This window comes from Filicampus tigris, chromosome 1 (genome assembly GCF_054856515.1).
Source record: "Filicampus tigris isolate MCC_2025a chromosome 1, RoL_Ftig_1.0, whole genome shotgun sequence".
Taxonomy (NCBI): domain Eukaryota; kingdom Metazoa; phylum Chordata; class Actinopteri; order Syngnathiformes; family Syngnathidae; genus Filicampus; species Filicampus tigris.
This window is the reverse complement of record NC_141217.1, coordinates 41,494,169-41,509,850: the sequence shown is the minus strand read 5'-3', so window position 1 is coordinate 41,509,850 and position 15,682 is coordinate 41,494,169. Positions and strand designations below refer to the sequence as shown.

General features: G+C 45.6%; 1 protein-coding gene across 10 annotated transcripts in view; it reads right to left on the bottom strand.

The window, feature by feature from the left end:
* The window catches only part of huwe1 (HECT, UBA and WWE domain containing E3 ubiquitin protein ligase 1), a 55,218-nt gene that overhangs the window by 25,698 nt on the left and 13,838 nt on the right, over positions 1 to 15,682 (bottom strand). For 2 of the 10 annotated variants that reach the window (XM_086042186.1, XM_086042191.1), the window contains exons 3-35: positions 13,584 to 13,651; positions 11,399 to 11,497; positions 11,022 to 11,228; positions 9,200 to 9,352; positions 9,037 to 9,099; positions 8,878 to 8,955; positions 8,744 to 8,791; positions 8,491 to 8,659; positions 8,296 to 8,396; positions 7,580 to 7,730; positions 7,376 to 7,503; positions 7,174 to 7,314; positions 6,975 to 7,080; positions 6,783 to 6,890; positions 6,576 to 6,677; positions 6,389 to 6,469; positions 6,136 to 6,242; positions 5,751 to 5,928; positions 5,578 to 5,669; positions 5,279 to 5,499; positions 5,093 to 5,150; positions 4,839 to 5,015; positions 4,488 to 4,733; positions 4,227 to 4,360; positions 4,047 to 4,159; positions 3,790 to 3,963; positions 3,471 to 3,687; positions 3,260 to 3,382; positions 2,934 to 3,171; positions 1,012 to 1,365; positions 690 to 812; positions 502 to 597; positions 129 to 398 (exon numbers count right to left, since the gene is read on the bottom strand). In XM_086042186.1, the coding sequence (XP_085898312.1) occupies positions 129 to 398; positions 502 to 597; positions 690 to 812; positions 1,012 to 1,365; positions 2,934 to 3,171; positions 3,260 to 3,382; positions 3,471 to 3,687; positions 3,790 to 3,963; positions 4,047 to 4,159; positions 4,227 to 4,360; positions 4,488 to 4,733; positions 4,839 to 5,015; positions 5,093 to 5,150; positions 5,279 to 5,499; positions 5,578 to 5,669; positions 5,751 to 5,928; positions 6,136 to 6,242; positions 6,389 to 6,469; positions 6,576 to 6,677; positions 6,783 to 6,890; positions 6,975 to 7,080; positions 7,174 to 7,314; positions 7,376 to 7,503; positions 7,580 to 7,730; positions 8,296 to 8,396; positions 8,491 to 8,659; positions 8,744 to 8,791; positions 8,878 to 8,955; positions 9,037 to 9,099; positions 9,200 to 9,352; positions 11,022 to 11,228; positions 11,399 to 11,497; positions 13,584 to 13,651 (4,724 nt within the window). Of the gene's footprint in view, positions 1 to 128; positions 399 to 501; positions 598 to 689; positions 813 to 1,011; positions 1,366 to 2,933; positions 3,172 to 3,259; positions 3,383 to 3,470; positions 3,688 to 3,789; positions 3,964 to 4,046; positions 4,160 to 4,226; positions 4,361 to 4,487; positions 4,734 to 4,838; positions 5,016 to 5,092; positions 5,151 to 5,278; positions 5,500 to 5,577; positions 5,670 to 5,750; positions 5,929 to 6,135; positions 6,243 to 6,388; positions 6,470 to 6,575; positions 6,678 to 6,782; positions 6,891 to 6,974; positions 7,081 to 7,173; positions 7,315 to 7,375; positions 7,504 to 7,579; positions 7,731 to 8,295; positions 8,397 to 8,490; positions 8,660 to 8,743; positions 8,792 to 8,877; positions 8,956 to 9,036; positions 9,100 to 9,199; positions 9,353 to 11,021; positions 11,229 to 11,398; positions 11,498 to 13,583; positions 13,652 to 13,720; positions 13,768 to 14,830; positions 14,947 to 15,682 lie in introns of those variants that run through there. The other 8 variants (XM_086042211.1, XM_086042201.1, XM_086042177.1 and 5 more) reach the window with 8 other exon arrangements.

Genomic DNA, 15,682 nt, shown 5'->3' with positions numbered 1-15,682 from the left:
CAGATTCTAAAAAAAGTCTCACTTCCCTCTATGACAGTCTGGATACTTGAAAGTACTCAGCAACACCGAGGTGGAAGTACTAAATACATTTACAAGTGTGAGAAATCATGAAGGTTGAAATCACTGACCTGGTCGACGACCTGGCCAAGGATGAGGTCTCTGTACTCAGGGCCGCTCCTCTTGATGGCCGTCATCAGCAGGTCACAGAGCCGGTAGACCGTGTCAGGCAGCTCGTCCAGAAGGTGGAAGCAGCCAGGGAGCATCGAGTCTGTGAAGGCGTGCAGTTCCTGCGGGTCCAGCGGCTCAGCCTCCATGAAGCGCTCCAAGCAGCGTGCCTCCTCCTCCTCTGCTCGCTCCCTGGCTCTCCTGTCCTCCTCCTCGCGCCGACGTGCGGCTTCCTAAGAGATCGTTCAATCAGCAACTCGTCTCTTTTGTCTATTCATTCATGACATTTCATCCTCCAGCCAATGGTCAGGTTCATGAGCAGCGAGAAAGGAGCACCTCAGGGGAGTCGGAACGTTGCTCCATGCTGACCTCCTGGCCAAGTGACATAGCAATTGCCCTCATCATTTGGTCCTCTTCAGACATGGAAAGATCCTAGACCAATAACGATCAACATTGCCAGTGGCCTTAGTTTGAGAGATGATTATTTCAAGAGTGTATGCTAATCGCGTGCGTCTAAACATTACCCTTACTGCTCCCCCAAGGTGAGGAGGAGGGTGGGTCAGAAGATATTCTGTGGCTTGCTCCATGGTACTGGTGTTCAATAGGGCCTCCATGGCATGCTCTCTTGAGAAACCCATATCCATCAGCTGAAAGCAAAAAAAACATTACTTTTATTTCCCAACATGAAAAAACATTCACAAACAAAACAAACAATAACAAATAAAATACAAGAGGGAGCCGAAATGCATATAATGGCTCAAAATGACCATACTAACTCAAGATTTGATTTTCAAATGTGGATTTGCATGCAGACTCAAAGGGCCTGAAAAATAAAATTTGACATACCTGTGTAAGCTGCGCCTGGTTGACCTGGGGGTCCCGTCTTGGAGTGGAATTGGTCGACTCCTCAGCTGATCCTCCAGCTGGCACTCCAGCAGTCGGTGCCGTGGCTGCAGGCGTCTCTCCGCTGATTGCAGCTACACCTGGGGCTCCACTTGGTCCCAGAGTAGAAGAAGAAGGATGAGTGCCCTCATCATCTGGACGTGCTGTGCCCTCTCTCTCCTTGGCCAGGCGCTCCTGGATAACTGGCTCCCCCCGCAGGATGTGGCAAAGGATGGCCAGCATGGACTCAGCCATCCTGCCTCCATAAACTTTCAGCGGCTTCCTGTTCCACAGGCTGCGAATGCAGCTGAATGCAGCCTAAAAAAAGAGACTTTATCAACATCATGGTTGTCACCATATTGCAGATTTAAGTGCTAGACAGACCAATCCGACGTAGGATGTCGATAAGTGTGGAGGCGTCGGATTGCGCCATCTGATTGATGGAGCGAACACAGTCGTAACATCGGATCCCGTTAGGAAGCGAGTAAGAGTGGCTATCGCGGCCAATGGTATAGAGGTGTATTACATCTCACGCATGCACAGAAGGTATGTTGCTGTCTGTCGTTGCGATGTATTTTGCCAGCACGACGTGCCGACAGTCGGCCCGACGCTTACGTCGGTCACAGTTGGCCGTCGTATTGGTCTATCTAGGCCTTTACACTTTGGATACAAAACAAACGACAACAAAAATTCTACATATTATCCAGAGTCATTTTAGTGAGTTGCACGACAATATCTGATGACAACCGATGATAAAGTGGTAGATGATTGGTTGGCACATCCACTTCACAATGCGGAGGTCATGGGTTAAAATCCAGTCTCCAGCCTTCCTGTGTGGGGTTTGCATGTTCTCCCCCATATCATCACGAGCAGTCGTAGCCACGTTTCTTTAAGAGCAGTAGTATCCAGCGGTGGGCAGCGCGTCAGCGACGGAAAGTCCATCAGTCCGTCACTGACGGACTCCCGTTTCGCTGGCGGGCTGACAACTGATGGAAAGTAACCAAAGACGCTAAGATGACCTTCGGCACGACAAATGATGCTTTGCGGCACACATTGGCGCATTAGCCCCGTCCGCAGTATAGAAATTTCAGAGTGACTACGCTGCGTCATATCAGTAGCCTGCTGGCTTTCATAATGAAAAGTTGTCTGTCGTGCGCTCTCTGCTCTACTGCCGTGCCGTAAAGTCCAGCATCCAGGACTGGACTGGACTGGAAGTCCCAGCGGGAAGCCCTCTACTGGTCCCTCTTCACCAAGGAGCACAGGGAAGCATGGCTGGACTTGTTCATCAAGTACAACAGCCCCCTCCCTAGCTCCGCTACCATGGAAGGGGCCTACGGCGACAGGCAGGGCCAGCCAATCACAGGGCACAAATAAACAATCAACTATCAACGCTCAAACCTACGGACAATGTACATTCTTCAATTAACCGACCTTTGTATGTTTTTGATATGTGGGTGGAAACCGGAGTACCCACAGATGCAAACGGCACGCGAGAAGAGGGACTGACCCCCTAGTGACACTGTGCCTTATACCGCCCTGGGTCAGTGATGACGTTGTTGGTATGCATATTTGAATAGCAAGTGTACAAAGGGGACATTCCGTGCGGTTAGGCACTGCCTCTTGGAGGACACGTAAAGGCCGTATCCCTGATTAAAAACCTCAGCCTCTGAACTGTGAGGCATATGTGCTCAGTGGTCGGTCACCGTGCTGCCACCAAAAAATTTGGTGTTAATAAATGTGCATTTACAAGGGCGAGTTAAGTTGCACAGCACTGACATGAAGTGTTTTTCAATTACCAATGCAAAGGGTATATATACAAGACGGCGCAGCTTTAACCTGACGTTGAAATTGGACTACCTTGCATTTCACAGCTAAAGAAAACTTACCTTCTGGGTTACAATGAGGAAACGAAGTGCACTGAACTGGGGCGTGGTTGGTGTGACCCCAGGCATCTTTGCTGGCAGGGAATGTGGCGAGTCCAGCACAGTGCTCGGATTTACCATCTTCTCCACCAGCATCAACCAAGCATCCAGGAACTCTCCTGTCCCATCTGGTAACTCCGTATGCTCTAGACCCTCAGACACGGGAACCTTTCCACCCATTGACAGGGCCCAGTTGAATGTCCTACAAAAAAAATAAATAAATCGATAAAATTCTGTTATATGCGAAAATAATACAATCAAGTTCGGAGCCGTTTGCTCCAATATCTTACTCAAATAAGGCATCATGTCCACCAGAGCAGAAAAACTTTTGCAGCATGAGGTGGTACGGGTACTTCCTCTCATCAAACAACATAGGGGATGTGAAGCCAACGGAGCAGATGAAGAAAGTCAGCCTGTGAGGTGCAGAGCACAAGACGACATATGTGCAACACTCCCAGTGCCCACTTGTGAAGCTCGATAATTGGTGCAACAAAGTCTGACCTGAAGCGAGGGGTGGGAGTATAGGGTGGGGGCTGCCAACTCAGACCCTTGGTGAGGAGCTTTGTAAGAGCAGAAGCAGTGGCTCGGGCAGCAGGCGTGGGTGTCGTGCCAGTGCTTGTTGCATGGTGGGAACGGCGTTGGCGCACCGGGGATCCGACACACAACTTGACCAGCAGGCCGAAAAGTTCAGCAAGCGCCCTCCCCAACCGAGATGATGCTGAAGACAGTCAAGACGTCAGCGAAACGTTGCATACGGGGCTCGTTGCAATAAAGCTCAATCTGTTGAGAAGCCTTTTGATACAAAACGTGATGAACTCACCAGAGAGGAGGGGTTTTATTTGTTTAATGCGTGTGGCCATTGCTGGGGTGAGCTTGGACTTGGCCTTAGGGTCTGTTGAGGTGGGTTCGTCTGTCTCCATGGGAGCCAAGCTGTCGCCATCTAAACCCATGCCCTCCAACAGTCCACCACTGGAAGGCTCTACCACCTCAGACTCTATTGATTAAAGCAGATGACAAAGAGTGCTTCTCAGATGCAGACAAGAATTTGATTGTAGCCGAATTAAACGACTATGTTACCTGTTCTCCTGGAGCTGGGGGTTGTGGTCGTTGCAGCACTATTAGAGGGTTTCTCCTCTTTGGGTAAGAGTTTCTGCATGTCCGCTTGTCCAAACTCACAGCCTGGAGGCAGACTATTAAATAAAGACAAAAGAGTTAGGAGGGTGATACAATGGAGGAGGTAATTAATTGCAATTATACCTGTTAGGAGTGCAAAGGGAGAGGAGAACCGTACTCTCCCATACCAGTGAACAGTAGAGCTGACTGAGCTTGTTGAGAACAGTCAAACCCAATTGGGATCCCCACTGATTGACTGAGATTGCCCTGATCTCACTCTGTTGAAAAATAGAAAAATTCAAAGAACGACCAAGACAAAATCAAAACATCATTCGCAGCGATATTTTCCTATTGCAACAGCTGAACAGATTGGCGTGGGTGTAGGGGAGGGCAGTCGGCATTTACCTGTCCTACGCGACACGTGTGGACAAACATCAGGATGTAGGCATGCGCGGCAGTAAGCGCATGTAGCAGTGGCGTGGCACGAGCCGACAGCGTGGCGTCAGTAACATGGCCGGCATTAGCCAGCTCCCTCAGAAGAACAGATCCGCCGGGAACCTCGATTGGCCGATGTAGGGGCTCCAGAGATGTCAGAATAGTGTCGAGTTGGCACAATCCCTCCTGGAGTACTTTAGGCTCGTGCGAGAGCGTCTTCCGAAACGGAATGAAAACAGGAAGTGTGCTCAGGATGCCAGTTGAAATAGTTCAATTGTTGGATGCTGCTCTGATGACTAAAATAAGTAAAATTCTACTCACCAAAATGGACTTGCACACACCAGCAACAGCTTGGCAGGCTGCTGAGGTGGGGAAATCTATGGGCAGGTTGGGTAAGCCCAGAATGGAGACCAGCGGCAGCAGGCCCTTCTGGTTCACAAACTCCTGACAGTGGTCATCTGTCGTATTGTTGCTAAGTATGGATTCCACAAACTTCATCTAGAAAATAGACTCACAACACGTCAGTAATGGTTTTGCAACAGTTAAAAAGATTCAACAAAAGACTCAACACTCACCACATTCAAAATGTAATCCATTAAAGGAATAGGTATCCGCTCCTCCGTTCCCACCACCCTGAAAGAAGGTACGCGTTAAAATGATGAAGAGTGACATCAGAGTAAGTTCAAAGTGTATCTTAAACCATTCATCCAAAGTGTACATCAGAGCTGATGCTCAGTTGTGATATAAACCCAGTGTCATACAATTCAAGTGGCACTGACTGTCTGTTGCTCTCGGCTTCCCCCTGCTGCTGGCTAAATGTGTGGAGGGCCTCCTCTTCCTCTTCATCCTCACTTGAAGCCTCTTCGGCAGCATGGCTGGAGCGTGCTGGTGGCACAGCCACAGTGCCATCAGCTTTCTGGATAGACGGTTTCTGGCAGACATACTCGGGAGCTCGGCCCAAATTGCATATCTCCTCCAATAACTAAAACAGCAAGACAGCTTCCGTCAGAATGTATCGCCACAACGATTTGACAAAGGGGTCTTACAGCTTCAAAACTACCTTAATGATTGCAGTCGTGGCATCTGTCTTCAAAGTTGGCTGGTGTCTCATCAACTCATCTACCGCACTTCCCAAATTTGATGCAGTGTCTCCTGTAGAGCGAGACAAAGGTATCACTCGAGCTGGCCCTGTACAAAGGCACCCAAAGCAAAAAGCACCAAAGCACAACTGACCCAATGGGTCAGAACTGCGTCGCCGTCGCATGGCAGGTAGGTAGTCGGGGGACAGGAGCACTTTGAAGAGGCGCTCAAAGGGCTGACACCGAACGAAGGACAGGAGGCCTCGGGCATTCAGGCACAAGGCACTGAACACGTTAGGGAGAGATCCCAAGACCTCACGAGTAGCAGGAACCTAATTCAAGCGAAGGATTAGGAACACATTAAAAGCCCATCTCTTTACAATCGCATGCACTCACAAAGACAATGTGCTCCCACCTACTTTGAGCACCTTTTAAGTTGGCTTGAGCCAAACCTAGCTGACAACAAAGTTTTGTGTTTTTTTGTTTGTTTTTTTTTTTACCCATTTTGAACGTATCAAAGTAAGTCGGAAAAAACTCACGTCTTTGATGAGAAGGGCATGGAGCATAACATCAGTGAGACCATTGTCCTGCAGGGAGGAAAGCAGAGATGGCTCCTGGAACACAAACACCGTCACAACCTCGGTTGCTACAAAGCCAAAGGAACAGGAGAAAAGAAAAAGAGCATTATTATCGTTTGAAAACACAAGCAGCAGCAAAATGCCTACACAAGTTTAGGAGATTCTAAAAGGCTGTCATCATAAAACATCTTCGCAAGCGCCAAAAAGAACTCACCAAGAAGGAACAGCGAGGGTCCATAGTATTCTGCATTACTGATGATGTGCTTGAGTGAGGTAGGCAAGGATCCATCCATGACTTGTAAGAAAAAAGAAAAAAGTGACCACAGAAACTGCGTGCAATAGTCTTCGGCGGAGCTGTAGGCTCCCTTGATGTGTGGTTGTGAATAAAGAGGATGACTCACCATGGCGGATGCCATCAGAGAAGGCAGGGTCTTGGATGGCTTTCTTCAGAAAATTCAGCATCGACTTTAACAGAGCTGCCCTTTGGGGAATACACTGCATGCCTGCAGAAAAGGTCACACAGATAGTTCAATTATTTCAAAAGCGTGTGCGTTGCGTTGTGTTGTATTATAATGTACTGTATTACAATGTACCGTGTGTGTGTCTACCTGCTCGGGGCGTGTTTGCAGTGCTGCTCAGTGCTCTCTGCTCCACTTCCGGTCTGGAAGTAGAAGACGTTGATGGCCCAGGGCTGCTTTCCATGGCAACCTCAGACGCTGTTTCACGTAACCATATTTATGTGAAATGTCATCGAAATCATCGATACCAATATGGAAAGTGGTTCAGTTCAGCAGACTTACTCTCCATGTCTGTGTCCATGTCTTCAGACTCCACAGCAGGCCTTGGCCTTCGAATCTTTGGCTTAATGACAAACGGGCACTCTTTCCTCGACAGGTCCACCTCATGCTACGTGTGTCAAATGCCGGAGAAGGAAATGCTTAAGTATGGATATTTACATTTCAATGATTCTTTCTACATGTCAGACGCGTGGGACTCCACCTCTAGCCTGCAGATGAAAATAGAAAGGCCGCTGTGTGACTGGAAGGCAGCCATGTCAAGGTTGGTGATGAGGTCCACGACCCGAACCGCTCTCGTAACAAAAGTGATCTGGTCCTGCTCATCTCCTAGAAATTTGATCACCTGCAAAGTAACACCATAGAGTCGAAAAAGGGAACCGCTTTGATAAGAGATGGCGGTATACCTTCAAGAGGGCTTCCATCATTCCACATGAGACAAGGGCTTCGCCCCCAGCATCATAGCTGGCCAAATGATAGAGGAAGGAAAAGAGTGCAGTGGCAAACTGATGTGGGTAAGGTTCCATCAGCGGATCTGGGAACGAGAGGTTCAAAAGAAAGACTCCTGAGTATCAGGTGTCAGTCCAACTGCTAGCAAAAAGGCCACTCACCAATCATTGCCTGTATACAGTTGCGCACCAACACTGGCAAGAAGCCGTGGTAGGAGGCAGTGCCGGTGCAATCAATGATGTTGGAAAGCTTGGGCGTTCTCTCCAAATGGACAATGGAGGTTAAAGTGCGCAGAGATGCCGCCTTGATATCCTGCAGTGCAAAGAGTTTATTTCAAACTAAAGCCTAAAAAAAAAAAAAAAAAAAAGTTCTATGCGCCCCACTAGTCTGAATAAGGTATTCTGATTAATATTGCATTTGTGTAATATGACTTAAGCAGCAAAACCTACCCGTTTTTATCCATCTCTGGGGGGGGGGGTGTCATTGCTGTCGACTGAAAATGACATCACAGTTGCTCAGGGATCGACCAATATTTCCTGAGCTTGGTCATGTGACATTTGCACGCTAACCTCACAAGCAACTGTGACATCATTTTCAATTGACAAGTGGCAAAATGGCCGCCTACTGAGCTGGATAAAAACAGGTGGCTTTTTCTGGTTAATTCATATTCCACAAATGGAATATTCAATTAGAATGTCTTGTTTAGATGAGCGGGGCCAAACCTAAAACAGTGTAAAGATAATGTTTGAGTTGACTTTGGCAATACAGTGCTGCCTTGAGATACGAGTGACCTGACTTAGGCAATTTGATTTGAAATACGGAATTGAATTCGAATATTAAGGCACCACTGTGTACCATTCAGTCATCCGTCACTTACCACAAGCTGTTTGTCTGTAATCTGCAATACATCCACCAGCTCCTCTATCAAGCCGTTATACAGAATACTATTGGTGGACTCGCCAAGTGCATTTGAATACACTGAATACACAAAAACAAAGACAAACATAGCTTTTAGAAATTGAGGCACGTGCACACGGTTGTTGTTAATGTGAAGTGATGAGTTTCAACCCACCCAGTATCGAGATGGCATGCAGTCTGGCCTGCACGGCCTGCAGCCTCTTTTTGTGATTTGAAAAGCCATGAGCCAGACGAATGTGTGTGAAAAGCAGCGTCTGCTTGTCTTTAGGTATGTTGTACATGACTGTGAGCGACTCCATGATCTCAGATGGACTGTCTGAAATCTGAAAGGGGGGGGGGGGGTATCATGTTTAAAATGAAGTACATTATCACTCCTGTGCTGATGCTGCAATTCAAGCATTGCATACCTTGTCGAGCTGCTCAATGTGAATATAGTGTAGTGTGTTACTGCTCGTCTGTTGGAGATACGCATTTAGAGAAACACTTGAAATAGACAAAGGTATCTTTGACATTCCTTTTATCATATTGCAAAGAACCTTACCTTCCTCTCCACTTTGACCTCAGGAGCCGGTTCGGCATAAAACTCAAAGTGCAGTGTGGTGGCGCTGGGAGGGTACTTCTGGTCAAGGCAGTTTATATTGCAGTTTAACAAAACAGAGTTTATTTATTAAGGCAGAATCATAAAACAGCATTATCTTACCGTCATGAGGAGATCCCTGCAGCACTCAGCTAGGCCAAAGCCATTTTCCTTTCCTCCCCAGCTCTATGGAAGAGCACAAAAAGAGAGAAGAAAATGCGACTTTTGCATTCAAGGGAAATCAAAAAATCATCCTAGCAAAAAAAAAACAAAACAATTACGCCACCTCAGCCAGATGTTGCAGACGCGCCAGGAGAGGTGTTCTTTTGTCAGATCCTAGTCTTGTGATGTAGTTTGATCGCTTGCTGAACACATAGAGGAGGTTCAGCACAGACAGGACCACTTGCATGTCACATGACGCCAGCAAGGTTGTTAAGTGCTGTAAAGGAGGAACAGATGATCAAATTATTAGTTATTGTGACGTGCATGATACGTGAAGGGTGCTGTTGGTGTGGGAATGACAGCTTATCTGGCTGTAAGACATTGGCTAGACTTTTGTCCACAATAACGAGTAAGTGATTACTACATTGGAAGCTACGATCCATCACAATATATACAGTATAGAAGTGAAAAGGATATGTAAACTATCAAACTGAAAATGATCAAGAAATTAAAATTCTTTGTATTAAATACGGCGGTCGACTGGTTAGCACGTCCGCCTCACAGTTCAGAGGTGGTGGGTTCGATCCCGGCTCCGGCCTCCCTGTGTGGAGTTTGCATGTTCTCCCCGTGCCTGCGTGGGTTTTCTCCGGGCACTCCGGTTTCCTCCCACATTCCAAAAAACATGCATTGTAAGTTGATTGGATACTCTAAATTGCCCCTAGGTGTGATTGTGAGTGCGGATGTTTGTCTCTGTGTGCCCTGCGATTGGCTGGCAACCAGTTCAGGGTGTCCCCCGCCTACTGCCCAAAGACAGCTGGGATAGGCTCCAGCACGCCCCGCGACCCTTGTGAGGAGAAGCGGTACAGATAATGGATGGATGGATGTATTAAATACATTTTGATCATGTTTTCATAACTCAGTTCAGTACTAAAAAAAGTTAAGAGTTGACAGGTATTCTACTCACAGTCAGTGACAAAATGTTTTCTATCAAATACACATTTCTCATATTTTCATAATATAAAAATAATTCAACTGAGTACCGTATTTTCCGGACTATACATCGCTCTGGAGTACAAGTCGCACCAGCCATAAAATGCATTATAAAGAGGAAAAAAACATAAGTCGCACTGGAGTACAAGTCGCATTTTGGGGGGAAATTGTGCGCTTAGTACACATCATTTCCACCGAGCTACGATGCTACATGTAGCATACAAGAAAGTTACGGTAAGATAACTTTAAACTCACCGAAACGATTGTAGATCATTTAAGTAAGTCTTTTATTCATCCCCGATCATGTAGAATGTTTCCAAGTCTCCAAAAGTATTTATGTGTTCGGTCGTAATTATGTCTTCCTCTCCTATCTGCATAGTGTGCTCCTCAGCTTTGTAGTCAGTCACCACACTTTGGCCCCATCGGTGCTTATTTAGTAGTCATAGTCAATACTGCTAAATAAGCCACATTGGGGTCCAAAAGAGTGCGGTTAAACCATGACCAAACCGCCGTGCTTTTCTTACAAAGGCCGGACCTTTGACAGTGGTGTCGAGCAGACCAAGAGTGTTTATTGCATTGAGCTGTTAATAAAAGCTTGAATTGTGGTATACGCCTTGCCAGCTGTTGAACCCTTTAAAATGTACACAGCAGAAATTGTAGCGTGCCAACCATTTGAAAAAGGCGATAAACATGACCTACAAACATCGCCCCAAATCACAACCTTTCAGACGGTATCAAGAGTCTTCAATGAAAGACAAAAGTGGGTAAAATGTCCATTTATCCACTTCAAGAATCATTTACATTTATTTCAAACAGATTAGTGTATTTAAAACCATAATGGTGCTTAAAATGATAATTCCAGACGGATTGATTGCATTTTTTCCGATCGAAAAATTGCTTTCGCTTTTTCATACGATTCAGTAAAAAAAATTCCGGCCAAAGCAAACCTTCCCTACCTCTATGGAGCTGTAAAGGTGCCTGGAGAAGCTGTACTCAATGAGCAAAGCTGTGAAGTTGAGCACTGCCAAAAGCAGGGCTTTGAGCTGGCTGTTGTCTGGCCGGTCACACACCAGCAGCCATGACATATTCTCCACTGTCTGGCCTGCATCGCACAGAATGCCATCGAAGCGGTCCAGCAGATCCACCCAGTGGTACAACTCGCACTATCAAGCAAAGACAAGAATGAGCTGCGCAACCTTTGACTCCAGTGCGGTTGTTAAAGTGAAACAAATTCTACCCGTTTCTATCAAAACGTAGCCACTCTGTGCCATTCATGGAAAGCAACTCGAGTTGGGCCTTGCCCTTTCTAAAGAAACGAGTGCTTGAGACTTACCTTGCCAATATTCCAGGTCTTGATGTGCTGTAGTTCAACGAGCAGTTGATCATCACTGCATGCTTTCAGCTTCTCTATCAGTATCCGACAGTCGGCGGGCTGCAGATTTAGAAGGTACACATCGTTAAAGATGGGACAACGGAGCGCACCACACCAATCACTTTTGTTTCAACGTCCTTGTGGGCATCAGAAGATGCCAAATGGTCAACTTGGCATTTTCATTCCTTCGCCTCTGGAATCATTTCACCCAGTTGGGAAAAGGACTTGACATGAGCCCCTTAGTCTAGTTGAACATCTAGAGCTACCCGTCCCAAATACCATTAGCTGTGATCAGACATGAAACGGTTTGAAACGTTCTCATGACTGAAATGATCGAAATAACATTTGGTAATTACACAAACTTTAAAGTCAGACACACACACCACAAGCATCGCAACTTTTAACTTGAAGTTTTAAAAGCATTATAAATTCCATGTACCTTTTGACATCAGAAATTAATTAAATAACTGATCAAACTGAGCTTAGTCAATGAGAAAAAAATCTATTTCGTGATGCTAATATATATATATATATATATATATATATATATATATATATATATATATATATACACACACACACACACACTAACATTTTTAACAAAATCTTGATTATATCAATATGATTTGACGCTGAAATTGGTTGATAACAGGCGAAAATACTTGGAACCGCTTGCTTCCAGCCTCGTGTAGGTTGAAGGAGGACCCAGCATGCCATGATACCCTTTTTTTGTTAATAATTACAGGTTTAATGTTGTTAGTTAATTACTTCCCAAAGTAGTACTAACCGTTATTTGCATCACACACCCTTATTATTTATCAATTTACATTGACTGTTATTTTTGGACCGTAAGGTTGTAATGTATGATGACTACGTATCATGAGTCACTTTTCCATGAGTTGTTCAGTCTGCCATCTAGAGGCAGCTGTATGGAACAAGCAAGGTAAGTGCAAAAACTTTTTTTTGACCATCAAACAAGTTTACTTTGCCGTTCTTATTGTTTGTTGTAAATGACTATGGGAACAAAGTGGTGCGATAAAAAGTGTCTTCTAGCGTCTTGCCAATATATATCGTCATATCGCAGAACTCTACAGCCTATGTTATAAACCAGGGGTGTCAAACTCATTTTTGTCGCGGGCCACATTATAGTTATGGTGCCCCTCGGAGGGCCGTTACGACTGTGAACCCATATAAATATATGATCGCCTTACCACATATACACAACAAATTGATGGGGAACTAGTTTTGAAATCAGAAGCCAGTAAATAGTTTGTTCAACTATTTTTCAATGTATTTCAATGGAGGAATTGGTAATACATGCTTGCAATATCTCATACCATAGCTGTCATGTGAAAAACACTTATCTCCAGTTTTTTCATTTTTCTTATTTTTACATAAATGGTGTTTCCGCGTTGCAGACATCACAATAACGTAAAAATTAAAAAATGTTCCAGAATTGGACATAAGTGACTTTCACAGGACAGCGACGATATGTTGTGAAGAAAAAGAAACATGTCAAGTCAACACACATTATTTGCCTTCACGTGCCACATAAAATGATGTCGCGGGCCGGATCTGGCCCCGGGCCTTGAGTTTTGACACCTGTGTTGAAAAACAATCAGCAGCTTGTGCTTGACCGTTTTCCATCTGTATTGCCTGACACACTGGGCTCCAGCACAACCTTTTGGGGGCTCTGAATAATCCAACGGAACATTTGAACAATAACTTGTGTTTCGGAACGGTCAGAGTGAAGCAGTGTGCTTGAAGCGTATTTCTGAACGCACCTCCAATTATGGAAAGGGGATTTGGGATACGAGTCCAAGCTCTACTGTTCGTGGTCCAGTTTTATTTTATTTATTTATTTTTTTTAACACATTTCCCCCCAAAATATGAATTATGCTCTGGATCTTATTATACATGCTTTTTTCTTCTTCAAGATGCATTTTCTGGACAGGTGCGACATAGTCCAGAGCAATTTAATAGTCCCAAAAATACGGTACATTTAGTAAATGATCATTCAACCCTATCAAAATATCAGATCACTATGTTGCATGTCTAAAATGGTGTTGAGGTCCACATGTCGATTGTCGTCAGCACTGGTATTACTAGAAATTGTCATAATACAGAATTGCTCAAGTAAACTCACAGCTTCAGTAGGGGTTTTCTTCAACTTGCTTCTGTCCACCTTCATGGCTGGTGATCTATTAGAAGCTCCTGTAAAAAAGTGTGTGTATTAATAACCATGTTTTTCAAACATTACACAAAGATTTAAGGCATACGTACATATGATTTGGAAACGGCCGCTTAACGGCATGTTTGTGTCACTTCACCTAGAAGCAAACCAAGAAGATTGAGCAGCAGGTTACCATTACTGTACTACATTATTACTACTACGTCGTGTCGATTGAAGCATACATCTAGAGGCTTGTTAGAAATAATTTAGTAATCTTTGAATTTTTACAAATCGCCCAAACGGCATGGGCAGTGTGGTTCAGGAAATATGAGAAAATGCGATTTGGGTTTCAAGAGACTGTTGGGAGTAATCACAAAGCAAACTCAGTCACAAAATCACGCAGAGCCCATTAGCCGGTGACTAGCTGAGAACACACGGCGACCGCTACTTTTGACGCGAGTCGTCGCCTTCGACTGGCCTCCAAGTCCTAATAACGTTTGATGTACTGTCCAAGTGGTATGATTCCAAAAATGGCTAGCCACCAGATGACTTAACCACTACAAACACATCACGCTGACAGCCTAAAGTTGGAGCTAGGTGGCTACCTAGCTAAGTAGCATGCTAACACCCGCTTCATGTTAAATGTGAACAATTCGCAAACGTATACGCCGGTCACGCTGGCCTTGCAAATACAAAAAGTGTCATAAAAAAAACAGAAAAACTAAACACCTGGCATCCCAAACACACTTGGAAGGAGCTTTCGTCCACATTCGAGGCACGATCAAAACATAAAAGCGGACGGCAACATTGGCTGCGGAGTTGTTGTTAGCCTATGTCGCTTTCAAGTATGTCAAGATACACACTTCAAAGCGTTCAAATACCCCAAGACTGCGTCCGAGTGGGCCAAATCACACGAAAGACGAGAGTGTTCTGAGCCTGGAACCGATCTTAGCCCAAAGCGTCTCTTTGGAGCCATCGGAGTCGTAGCTGTCAATCCACAACCAGGAGATCCAGCACACTGTCCTGACCTGACTCTTGTCTAATTGAGGTCGGGGCTGCGCAGGCCGAGAAAAAAAAGCCCGCAGCTCCTTCTCAGCTCTCTCCTCGCCTCGCCTCGCCTCGCGGCGTCAACACCGCTCGGGCGGCCGCGACGATGACATGCGGGCCAGTGAAACAAGTGCGGCGGGCCAACGTGCGTTTGCCACGGCTCGGTTCCTTACCCTGACTCAGGCAGCCGTAGCACGCGATAGCTGGCCGGCTACAGCTAGCGAGCAGCAACGCATCGACACAGCAACTCGCTGAATCATTGTCGTCACACTGACACACACTCGCGCTCCTCACTTGGCGTTGGGGAGGAGGTGGCGGTGGAAGAGGAGGAGGGGAGCTACACACAACAACGGTCTCCGGCTGGGCAAAGAACCGTGATCGTTTTTTTGTATTCATTTTTTTAACCACAAGTGACGTTGACCGCGCGTGTACACATAGGCACTGGCGTTTGTGTGCAAAAAGTGAGCAATGACAATGGCTGATTAGGCAACGCACAAGTCGGGTTCATTTCAACGGAAGTATAATACGTAGATGTATATGTCACTTGTTGGAATTCCTCATAAGAAATGAATGAAAATGCCATTAATTCGTTCCAACCCCAACGACAGAAAACGTAACTTTATAGAAAATAATAAAAACAGGAATAACAAATACAGTGTAAAGAACCACAGTTTGCACATCATGGATCAATACGTGTGCAGCCTGGCCACTGCGCCCAGTACATTACAGTCATGCAAACACAAACGAATAAGAGTCTCACAACGACTGAAAGTGAATCAGTAAGCTTTAGCGAAGTTGGGCATTTTAGTAAAATTTCTCGGTCCGTTTATCGCCTTCCATCTGCAGCCGGTGTACCCTTCCGCCGTCCGCCTTTTTGTCCGGCCGGACCAAATAGTAATCGTCTATAGGCCGGTCCAGCCAGCCTATCGTTTTAAACAGGCTTCCGTTAGCATTTCAGTCTATCAACTACTGCAGGTGGGGGGGGGGGGTAGTTATGCTACGCTCAGACTGAATGTGAAATATCG